At 43.1% G+C, this 12,069-nt stretch overlaps 1 protein-coding gene across 2 annotated transcripts in view; it reads left to right on the top strand.

Moving 5' to 3' along the window:
* The window catches only part of LOC110509999 (ribosomal protein S6 kinase alpha-4), a 28,284-nt gene extending 19,085 nt beyond the window's left edge, over positions 1-9,199 (top strand). For both annotated transcript variants that reach the window (XM_036967378.2, XM_090226690.1), the window contains 7 exons: positions 1,659-1,792; positions 2,817-2,910; positions 4,150-4,320; positions 4,673-4,864; positions 4,960-5,128; positions 6,264-6,427; positions 6,980-9,199. In XM_036967378.2, the coding sequence (XP_036823273.2) occupies positions 1,659-1,792; positions 2,817-2,910; positions 4,150-4,320; positions 4,673-4,864; positions 4,960-5,128; positions 6,264-6,427; positions 6,980-7,204 (1,149 nt within the window). In that variant the 3' untranslated portion in view covers positions 7,205-9,199. The remainder of the gene's footprint in view (positions 1-1,658; positions 1,793-2,816; positions 2,911-4,149; positions 4,321-4,672; positions 4,865-4,959; positions 5,129-6,263; positions 6,428-6,979) is intronic.
* Positions 9,200-12,069: the final 2,870 nt, after the last annotated feature.

The following is a 12,069-nucleotide window of genomic DNA, read 5'->3' as shown; positions in this document are numbered from 1 at the left end:
CTCACATGGCTGTAGGAAAGCCAGTGCTATGTTAGCGGTATGGAACTAGTCCTGACCGGGCTATAGGAAAGCCAGTGCTATGTTAGCGGTATGAAACTAGTCCTCACATGTCTGTAGGAAAGCCAGTGCTATGTTAGCGGTATGAAACTAGTCCTCACATGGCTGTAGGAAAGCCAGTGCTATGTTAGCGGTATGAAACTAGTCCTCACATGGCTGTAGGAAAGCCAGTGCTATGTTAGCGGTATGGAACTAGTCCTCACATGGCTATAGGAAAGCCAGTGTTATGTTAGCGGTATGGAACTAGTCCTGACCGGGCTGTAGGAAAGCCAGTGCTATGTTAGCGGTATGGAACTAGTCCTCACATGGCTATAGGAAAGCCAGTGTTATGTTAGCGGTATGGAACTAGTCCTCACATGGCTGTAGGAAAGCCAGTGCTATGATAGCGGTATGGATCTAGTCCTCACATGGCTGTAGGAAAGCCAGTGCTATGTTAGCGGTATGGATCTAGTCCTCACATGGCTGTAGGAAAGCCAGTGCTATGTTAGCGGTATGGAACTAGTCCTCACATGGCTGTTGGAAAGCCAGTGCTATGATAGCGGTATGGAACTAGTCCTGACCGGGCTGTAGGAAAGCCAGTGCTATGTTAGAGGTATGGAACTAGTCCTCACATGGCTGTTGGAAAGCCAGTGCTATGTTAGCGGTATGGAACTAGTCCTCACATGGCTGTAGGAAAGCCAGTGCTATGATAGCGGTATGGAACTAGTCCTGACCGGGCTGTAGGAAAGCCAGTGCTATGTTAGAGGTATGGAACTAGTCCTCACATGGCTGTTGGAAAGCCAGTGCTATGTTAGCGGTATGGAACTAGTCCTCACATGGCTATAGGAAAGCCAGTGCTATGTTAGCGGTATGGAACTAGTCCTCACATGGCTGTTGGAAAGCCAGTGCTATGTTAGCGGTATGGAACTAGTCCTCACATGGCTGTAGGAAAGCCAGTGCTATGTTAGCGGTATGGAACTAGTCCTCACATGGCTGTAGGAAAGCCAGTGCTATGATAGCGGTATGGAACTAGTCCTGACCGGGCTGTAGGAAAGCCAGTGTTATGTTAGCGGTATGGAACTAGTCCTGACCGGGCTGTAGGAAAGCCAGTGCTATGTTAGCGGTATGTAACTAGTCCTGACCGGGCAGTAGGAAAGCCAGTGCTATGTTAGCGGTATGGAACTAGTCCTGACCGGGCTGTAGGAAAGCCAATGCTATGTTAGCGGTATGGAACTAGTCCTCACATGGCTGTAGGAAAGCCAGTGCTATGTTAGCGGTATGGAATTAGTCCTGACCGGGCTGTCGGAAAGCCAGTGCTATGTTAGCGGTATGGAACTAGTCCTCACATGGCTGTAGGAAAGCCAGTGCTATGTTAGCGGTATGGAACTAGTCCTCACATGGCTGTAGGAAAGCCAGTGCTATGTTAGCGGTATGGAACTAGTCCTGACCGGGCTGTATGAATGTTGTTAGGTGAATGTATTACGTCAGGTCTTGCTGGCCTGAGCTCAATCTGTGCTGCTTTAATAAATATCCGTCCAGCCAGCAATTTAAATATTTAATTTGGACACATTCTACAGTTTCCTGTGCAGTTGTATTTGACTTCCCTCTTTTGTCCTCTGCAGGACTCTACGTTCTTCCAGCTGTATGAGCTGTGCCTGCAGGGGGCACCCCTGGGCGAGGGCAGCTTCTCTGTGTGCAGGAAGTGTCGACACCACCAGAGTGGCCATGAGTACGCCGTTAAGATCATCAGCCGCAGGTGAGTCAGCCGGGGTGTGGGGCTGGCTGAGACACTGTCACTCGCTAATGCAATGTGTCATTATTACACCAGCATGATGAATTACACACTTCACGCTGCTGTGTTTTAATGCCTATTCCATGGCATTTTTTTTATTTTAAGGGGGGTAGGGCGCTTGGCATTACCAACCACAGTATTTTTCAGACCAGTTAGTACATACTAGCAACACGCATAACCACCAAACCATACAGGCAAATTCAGGGAAGCTAAGACAATCCAAGCCAAGGACAAATCATCTTAAATCTACAGTTTTATATAGAGCCATAGCTAAATGGAACTCTTTACCAATCCATACTTCTCAGGCAAAAAGTAAATCCACCTTCAAGAAAAAATAATAGCGCATCCATCTAATGTGATAGACCAAATGACTGGACAGGAAATAGAAAGAATATCTAATGTGATAGACCAAATGACTGGACAGGAAATAGAAAGAACATCTAATGTGATAGACCAAATGACTGGACAGGAAATATAAAGAATATCTAATGTGATAGACCAAATGACTGGACAGGAAATAGAAAGAACATCTAATGTGATAGACCAAATGACTGGACAGGAAATAGAAAGAACATCTAATGTGATAGACCAAATGACTGGACAGGAAATAGAAAGAATATCTAATGTGACAGACCAAATGACTGGACCGGAAATAGAAAGAACATCTAATGTGATAGACCAAATGACTGGACCGGAAATAGAAAGCATAAACTGAATGTTAAATGTGTTTCCTGTCAGGTATTTTAATTGTCTATTTGTTGAATATTTGTGAAGTCTTGATTTGTGTTTGTAATGTCGGGTTAATTGTTAATTGTTGTTGGACCCCAGGAAGATTAGCTAGCGTTACGGTGTTAGCTAATGGTGATCCTTATAAAAGTACAACAACAGAAATGACCACAGCTGTTTCATAGGCTGTTTGGCGCACTGAGGTGCTTTGTGTTGTTGACCTTTAATGTGTGAATGCCTCTCTCTCTCTCCTGCTTGTTAGAATGGAAGTGAACACTCAGAGGGAGATTGCTGCCCTCAGGCAGTGTGAGGCTCACCCCAACATTGTCAAACTGCATGAGGTCTACACTGATCAGGTACAGAAGGATGATATTATGCACATGCACACACCTTCAAGCACTAACTACAGGCACTCACCTTCAAGCACTAACTACAGGCACACACCTTCAAGCACTAACAACTACAGGCACACACCTTCAAGCACTAACAACTACAGGCACACACCTTCAAGCACTAACAACTACAGGCACACACCTTCAAGCACTAACAACTACAGGCACACACCTTCAAGCACTAACAACTACAGGCACACACCTTCAAGCACTAACAACTACAGGCACCCACCTTCAAGCACTAACAACTACAGGCACCCACCTTCAAGCACTAACAACTACAGGATACCCATTTTCAAGCACTAACAACTACAGGATACCCATTTTCAAGCACTAACAACTACAGGCACCCACCTTCAAGCACTAACAACTACAGGATACCCATTTTCAAGCACTAACAACTACAGGCACCCACCTTCAAGCACTAACTACAGGCACACACCTTCAAGCACTAACAACTACAGGATACCCATTTTCAAGCACTAACAACTACAGGATACCCATTTTCAAGCACTAACAACTGCAGGCACCCACCTTCAAGCACTAACAACTACAGGCACACACCTTCAAGCACTAACAACTACAGGCACACACCTTCAAGCACTAACTACAGGCACCCACCTTCAAGCACTAACAACTACAGGCACACACCTTCAAGCACTAACAACTACAGGCACACACCTTCAAGCACTAACTACAGGCACTCACCTTCAAGCACTAACAACTACAGGCACACACCTTCAAGCACTAACAACTACAGGCACACACCTTCAAGCACTAACTACAGGCACACACCTTCAAGCACTAACAACTACAGGCACCCACCTTCAAGCACTAACAACTACAGGCACACACCTTCAAGCACTAACAACTACAGGGACACACCTTCAAGCACTAACAACTACAGGCACACACCTTCAAGCACTTACAACTACAGGCACCCACCTTCAAGCACTAACAACTACAGGCACCCACCTTCAAGCACTAACAACTACAGGCACCCACCTTCAAGCACTATCAACTACAGGCACACACCTTCAAGCACTAACAACTACAGGCACACACCTTCAAGCACTAACAACTACAGGCACCCACCTTCAAGCACTAACAACTACAGGCACACCCCCTCTTTTCCATCCTCCCTCCCCCCACCTCCTTCTCTTTCCCCATCCTCCCTCCTTCTCTCTCCCTCCTCTCTCTCAGTTCCATACGTACCTGGTGATGGAGCTGCTGCGTGGGGGGGAGCTGCTGGAGAGGATCAAGAAGAAGAAGCTGTTTGGGGAATCAGAGGCCAGTCAGCTGCTCAGGAGCCTTGTGTCAGCTGTTGGCTTCATGCACGAGGCTGGAGTGGTGCATAGAGACCTCAAACCAGAGGTGGGCCAACAGACAGACACAGACAGCGAGAGAGAGGGAGTCTAAATATATTCTATAGAAATGTATAGCCCGAAAGAAGTCATTGAGTTTGCTGCAATAGTACTCTGTACCAACCAAAGCCTGTAGCCAGTTAGTATGATGAGATCAAAGTCTTTAGCAATGCTGTAAAAACCACTAAGCATGGCCTATCAGGTTTATGATTTTATTTTGTTGGTTCAGGCTAAAATAAATTGACATTTGTTGCTCCATTACATCAGCCAATGACTGTAACCTTCTGTTGACTGTGTTGTTCCTGCACGGCCCACTCACTTCTTTCTCGCTCGCTCTCTCTCTTTCCTTTTCTCTTTTTCAGAATGTGCTGTTTGCAGACGAGGGGGAGGACTCGGTGCTGAAGGTGATAGATTTTGGTTTTGCCCGGGTGTGCCCTGCGGGCAGCGCCCCCCTGCAGACTCCCTGCTTCACACTGCAGTACGCTGCTCCTGAGCTCTTCCACAGCACCGGTTACGACCAGGCCTGCGACCTCTGGAGCCTTGGGGTCATCCTGGTACTTACTCTCCCAACCTGACTCTGTAATGTGTCATTAGTAAAACGAATTATCGTTATGTTATTAATGACTGTGTGTGTCCGTCCGTCCGGCAGTACACCATGCTGTCAGGACAGGTGCCCTTCCAGAGTAAGCAGCAGCAGCGAGCGGGGATGACCTCCTCTTATGCTGCTGACATCATGCATAAAATTAAAGAGGGAGACTTCTCGTTTGCTGGAGAAGCCTGGAAGGGTGTGTCAGGGGAGGCTAAAGAGCTTGTGAAAGGTATGTTCTGCATCCCTTACATTATCCTTATTCACTCATTGACATGATCCAAATCACATTTTATTTGTCACGTGCCGAATACAACAGGTGTAGGTAGACCTTACAGTGAAATGCTTACTTACAAGCCCTTAACCAACAATGCTTTAAGAAGTTTTTTTAGTTTTTTTTAAGTGTTAAGTAACAAATAGAAAATAAAAAGTAACAAAAAATGAAACAACAGCAGTCAAATAACAATAGCAAGGCTATATACAGGGATGTGCGGGGGCACCGGTTAGTTGAGTTAATTGAGATAATATGTACATGTAGGTGGAGTTAAAGTAAATATGCAAAGATAATAAACAGAGTAGCAGCAGCGTAAAAGAGGGATCTGGGTAGCCCTTTGATTAGCTGTCCAGGAGTCTTATGACTTTGGGGTAGAAGCTGTTAAGAAGCCTTTTGGACCTAGACTTGGCGCTCTGGTACTGCTTGCTGTGCGGTAGCAGAGATAACAGACTAGGGTGGCTGGAGTCTTTGACAATTTTTAGGGCTTTCCTCTAACACCGCCTGGTATAGAGGTCCTGGATGGCACGAAGCTTGGCCCCCAACCTGCTCCACTACAACCCCGTCAATGAGAATGGGGGCGTGCTCGGTCCTCCTTTTCCTGTAGTCCACAATCATCAATCAATCACGATGCAATTATTCCTTCTCCATTCACTCAATCTTTTAAACATTTCCCCCGCCTTTCTGTCCCTGCCCTGCCCTCACTCACTTTCCTCTCTTCTGTCATGCTTTCTCTGCCCCTCCCTGCTCCTTCCTTTCCTCTCTCTCTCTTTCTTCTAAACTAACCCCCCTCCCTTCCCAACCTTTCATATTTTTCATATTCGCTTTCCCTCCCTACTTCCTTCCCTCCCTAACCCTTCTAAACCTCCCTCCCTCCTTCCCTCCCTAACCCTTCTAAACCTCCCTCCCTCCTTCCCTCCCTAACCCTTCTAAACCTCCCTCCCTCCTTCCCTGCCTAACTCTTCTAAACCTCCCTCCCTCCTTCCCTCCCTAACCCTTCTAAACCTCCCTCCCTCCTTCCCTCCATAACTCTTCTAAACCTCCCTCCTTCCCTCCCTAACTCTTCTGAACCTCCTTCCTTCCTGTTTGTGTTCAGGGCTTCTGACGGTGGATCCAGAGAGGCGTCTCAAGCTGTCTGCTCTGAGAGAGAACAGCTGGCTGCAGGGCGGGGCTATCCTATCCTCCACCCCCCTCTGCACCCCAGATGTGCTAGAGTCCAGCGGCCCCATTGTCCGCTCCTATGTCAACGCCACCTACAAGGTAATGGAATTCCAGTGGGAAGAAAGTATACATTTTCTATAACCAGTAGATTACATTCCTTGTGTTCTTTTATTTATATATATTTTTTGAATCTCCCAATCAAATCAAAGTTTATTTGCCATATGCAGAGTATAGCGTATTGTACGCATTACAATTAAATGCTTACTTACTCGCCAGCTCTCCTCTCCAACAGTGCAACATCTATAAAAAAAGTATTCAATCAAAAATTAAGTTAAATGTTGGAGTAAAACAAATAGAGAACACAATATAAAAAAGCACTATAGGAAGATAATAAAGGGTATGCGGGGCTGTTCTTCAGCACGGCGGAGTGCCTGGACACAGCCCTGAGCCGTGGTATATTGGCCATATACAAACCCCAGAGGTGCCTTATTGCTATTATAAACTGGTTACCAATGTAATTAGAGCAGTAAAAATAAACGTTTTGTTGTATCCGTGGTAAATGGTCTGATAAACCACGGCTGTCAGCCAATCAGCATTCAGAGCTCAATTCACCCAATTTATAATATTGTATGTACATCCTCTCTCCATTAGGCATTCAACAAGGGGAAGAGGGAGGGCTTCTTTCTGAAGAGTGTTGACAACGCCCCCCTCGCAAAGCGACGCAAGCTCAAGATGACAAGTACAGGTGTGGAGACTCGACGGAGCTCCTCTTGCTCATCCTCTTCTTCCTCTTCCTCAGCTGCCTCTGCCGCTGCAACAAACTCAAAAAACCAGCCACCACACCAAACTCTGCCCCCGAAGCTAGAAAAGCACTAGAAGGGGAGGAGGGGGAAGAGTGGGAGGAATAAAGTTAGAAGAAGGAAGCACATTAATTCAGATATGACAGATTGGGATACTGTCTCTGAAAGACCAGAGATGACTTGATTTGAATTCCAAAGTCATCTAGAATCTCCAAATTCTAAGTCTAAGAGCTTATTTATGAACCAACTATGAGACTAGTTAAATATTTCAGGATTCACCTCCCTGTTTTCTAGAAAGACGATGCTTTTTGCATTGTCGTAATGATGCAATGACTTTATCTATATGTGTTTATACCATTTGCAGTAAACTGCAGTAGCTTGTACCATCTCATTTAATTTTCCCAAGAAATTAACTAACATGTAATTTCTTGAATGGAAATAAGCTTTAGACCAGTGTTTTCATAACTCTGGTCTAGAGGATAAATATCAGTATGGTAGGTTATGGAAGACTGTTGGCTTTAAGGTCATACTAATGAAGGTTTCAGTCACCTTGCCAGGGTGATGATGATGAGCATGCAGTTATCCTGATGTTAACATGTTCTCAGTACCAGAGGGAGGGAGGGAGGGAGGCAGGGTGGAGGGAGGCAGGCGGGCGGGAGGGAGAGGTAAAGGGAAATGAGGAGCCATAATGAGCACAAGCCATATATACATAGGGAGGTCATGACCTCTACACCGGAGCACTTGTAGATACATACACAGCACTCATCGCATGACAAACCGAGGCAGTGGTTAGGAGTCTGTTGGAAGTCTCTCACTGTATCTAATGGTGTGGTTGAGATTGAGAAATAATGGTGCTACTGTACTATATAAAGAGAAAATCTATTATTATTACTGCGGACAGCTGTTCAAGTGAACTTTGACCCTGCGTGATGATCCCAGTCCATGGGACGCAGTCTTTGTGACCCAGATGTCCCATACTGCCAATTTACAGGAACCTTAGTATCATTCCCTTTGGCTTGAGATTTCAGTGATCTATTGACATTGGTCTCGCTGTGTATACTTAACTGGTTCACTGAAGTTCACCTGCAAGTCAAATAACGCCATCCATTGTCCTGTGTGTGAATATGTGTGCTTCATTAATGAACAAGCATCATGATTCTGACTAAATAAGATAAAACGGGGAAATAAACACTGGGTTATGATAAACATTCTTATTTGATTTTATATTCTCATGAACAGATGACAGTGCCCTACAGCTCATGGTGTTGAGTTCTTATGAGCAGAGCAACTTTTCGCTATATTTCTCAAAGGGACAAATCAAAATATGAATTATTTTGTACTGTGAGTAAGAATTGTCACCCTGATTTAAAGAATTTTGTGTTTTTTTAAAGACATTTCGGTATTTTATCATTGAATGTCAGTTACACTGATCATTTACCAATCACTTTTTTACCCAAATATATTGACTGTTGATTAGATTTGTACCTGGATATCGCACAAATGTAGTCATTTAATCAGTGATACACATTTCAGCTTTAAACACAATGCTTATTTGAGTATTTATTACATTTTATGGGTTGTGATGTGTTTTTCTGATGCTGTGGTAATGGTTTTCAGACTGATTTACCTTTGGTGGGTTTGAGTGTATGTGCTGTATGCATGTTGATTGTTTTGCGTGTGCGCAGCGTGACTGGTTCTGGGTATTATATGTGCTCTTTTCCTTAGTCTCCAGGTAAACCATTATTGCAAGTTAATGTAGTAAATATATATTTTTTTCGTTATTTCTTATAAACATTATTTTATGTCGGGAACTGTGCTTTTGTTCTATGCTATTGTTTGTATTTTCATTTGGCTGTTGATGTCGTATGTTGTCTTTTTAATGTTATGAATTTGAGATACTATTTTTAATGAGCTACTGCCCATGCCATGTATTGTCCTTTTTGGCAAAAAATATCAAATGTTCTTCAAAGCATATCATGATATTGAGATACACTATGTCACAATAACTTGTAATGCTTTGTCTTGTGTCGAACACTTAAATGTGGAGAAAAATAAATGATTTTACTCAATATTTATTCATTTTCTTCAGTTCTTAGTCTCTTACATAAATTTGCCGTGAGTCCTTTTGCTTAGGAGATAATGATTGATGTATATTTTTAATTCAACTTTGTCTTGCATTTTATGCATCCAGGAAATATTTGTTACATGAGGTACAGTATTGGTTGTGACGGTTGACAGAAATGGACTTTAGTATTAATGTAACCAGCAGGGGGCAGTAGGATGCTTACCAGTAGCAGGCCAACAGGCACAATGAGCCATTGAAAACCAATAGACAACATGGCTATAACGTGATTATCATTTTGCCATTAATCAAAACTATACTTGAGTGGATCATTTCAATGGGAAATTGTGATATATTGAACGTGACACAGATGGATATGGATGAAACTGTAAATCATGACCATTCCAATAATTACAGTACAATCTGCAGTCTTGGAAATGACCCAAGGCATGAGCCTGCCTTTGGTAAGAGAGCACGCGAACACACACACACTGGGATGGATTAAATGTATACTTGAGCAGATACAGCCAGCCCTTTAACACAGACCCATGCAAACTGCTTTGGCAGACCTCAGAGCCCTGCAAACACCTCATATAGACTTTGTCTTACATTCATCCACCAAGCTTTTAAATAATTAAAACAGTAGAGAAGCTCTACTTGTGTCAATGCATCAAGGTTGATTTCATGGCAGACCTACCACTCTCTAGTCTCTGCCATCAAAATTGTATTATTTATTTCTAAAAACTCCTTTCATTATTAAGTACCGGTACCTAAACATGACTTCTGTGCACCATATAACCCGAGGAAGAAACATTCCATCACCAGCATGTTCTATACTGAACCCAAACAGTTCCAGTGCTATCAGGTAGAAAAGGCAAAACCAGCAATCATGTGACTGGAGGCCAAGAGGGTGTCCGCATGCAAGGTCACTGGTGGTGAGTGCTCATTTGTAAGCCCGAGCACTAGAGTCACATTGACGGATGTGTTGCTGGCGCAGGGGAAAACATGGAAGGAATATGCGTAAGCAAGGCTAACATACAGTGCCTATCGAAAGTCTACACCCCTCTTGGATTTCTTCACATTTTATTGTTACAAAGTGGGATTGAATTGTCATTTTTTTATCAACGATCTCCACAAATTCTAAAAAAAAATTAAGATTCATGAAATATAAAACACTAATATACCTTGATTAGATAAGTATTTACCCCCCTGAGTCAATACATGTTATAAACACCTTTTGCAGCGATTACAGCTGTGAGTCTTATTCAGGAAAGATCCTAGGGGAAAACCTACTTCAGTTTACTTAACACCAGTAACCAGGAGAGGAATTTACCTTTCAGCAGGACAATAACCTACAACACAAAGCCAAATCTACACTGGAGGTGCTTACCAAGACGACAGTAAATGTTCCTGAGTGGGCAAGTTACAGTTTAGACTTAAATCTTCTTGAAAATCTGTGGCAAGACTTGAAATTGGCTGTTCAGCAATGATCAACAACCAACTTGACAGAGCTTGAAAAGAATAATGGGAAAATATTGCACAATCCAGGTGTGCAAAGCTCTTAGAGATTTACCTAGAAAGACTCACAGCTATAATTTCTGCCAAACGTGTATTGACTCGGGTGTGAATGCTTATGTAATTGAGATATTTCTGTATTTAATTTTCAATAAATGTGCTGAAATTCCTAAAAACATGTTTTCACTTTGTCATTATGGGGTATTGTGTGAGAAAAATATATTTAATACATTTTGAGTTCAGGCTGTAACAAAATGTGGAATAAGTCAAAGGCTATGAATACTGAATACATGTTTTGGAATATTTTTATTGTGTATATTTGTATTATTTTCACTCTGTAATTTAGGTCATTATTGTAGAGTCACTACAATATTTTTCCCATCACAGCCATTGAACTCTGTAGCTGTTTTAAAATCACTAATGGCCTCATGGTAACATCCCTGAGCATTTTCCTTCCTGTCCTGCAGCTCAGTTCAGAAGGACAACTGCATCTAGGATTTGTCTGGGTGGTTTAATGCATCATTTACAGCATAATTATTAACTTCGCCATGCTTAAAGGTATATTCAGTGTCTGATTTGTTATTGTTACCCGTGTGTGTGTGCGCGCTTCTCCATACAGCATGTGTGGGTGGCAGTGTTAGTGTCCTTATGCTTTGGGAGATGTCTTGCTGAATACTGCATTAGCCATCTGTCATAAGGAGAAGAGGAGGTAAGAGTGATCCTCAGTGTCTGTCCTGTCCCCTTTTACCTCTCCCTGCCTCTCACTCAATGACATTTGCACAAGACACTTTAATATTGCAACAGTCAACATCTGTGAGTAGGTCTGAGACATCTGACTTAGAGAGTGTGTGAACAGTACACACACACCCAATCACAGTACACTCTCTCTCTCCTTTTCCTGTCATTGCAGTAAGCGTCCACTTTACCACTGGCAGTTGAATAGCTTGAAAAATAACAAAACTATCTTTCTTGTTTTATGCCAAGACTTTTTAAACATTAATACACATTTCATTTGAATAGCTTGGCTGTTGAGAGCCTTGGGTTATCATGATCATTGATCAATATTGAATTGGATTATATTTAGGAACAGATTTATATTTAGGGAGGGTTGTCAAACTGTTTGTTTTGCTTTGGGGAGGGTTGTGTTGTTTTTTATTGGGCACAGGGGAGGGAAGTGCGGTTTTTACCTGGTTTACATTCGCTCTTTTGCGAATATTTCTTCCATCCTAGCCAAATTTCCTCATCTGCTTGCGGGCGCCTTCCTTTTACCAAGGTGTTTTGGTATTTCCCTTATGCACTACATAGTCTACCAGTGTAACTGTATATCCTGCCCTGTATCCACCATTCATAGTGTCAATAGTGGT

This window comes from Oncorhynchus mykiss, chromosome 29 (genome assembly GCF_057628025.1).
Source record: "Oncorhynchus mykiss isolate SJ-2025 chromosome 29, ASM5762802v1, whole genome shotgun sequence".
Taxonomy (NCBI): Eukaryota; Metazoa; Chordata; class Actinopteri; order Salmoniformes; family Salmonidae; genus Oncorhynchus; species Oncorhynchus mykiss.
This window is presented reverse-complemented; position numbering and strand designations above follow the sequence as displayed.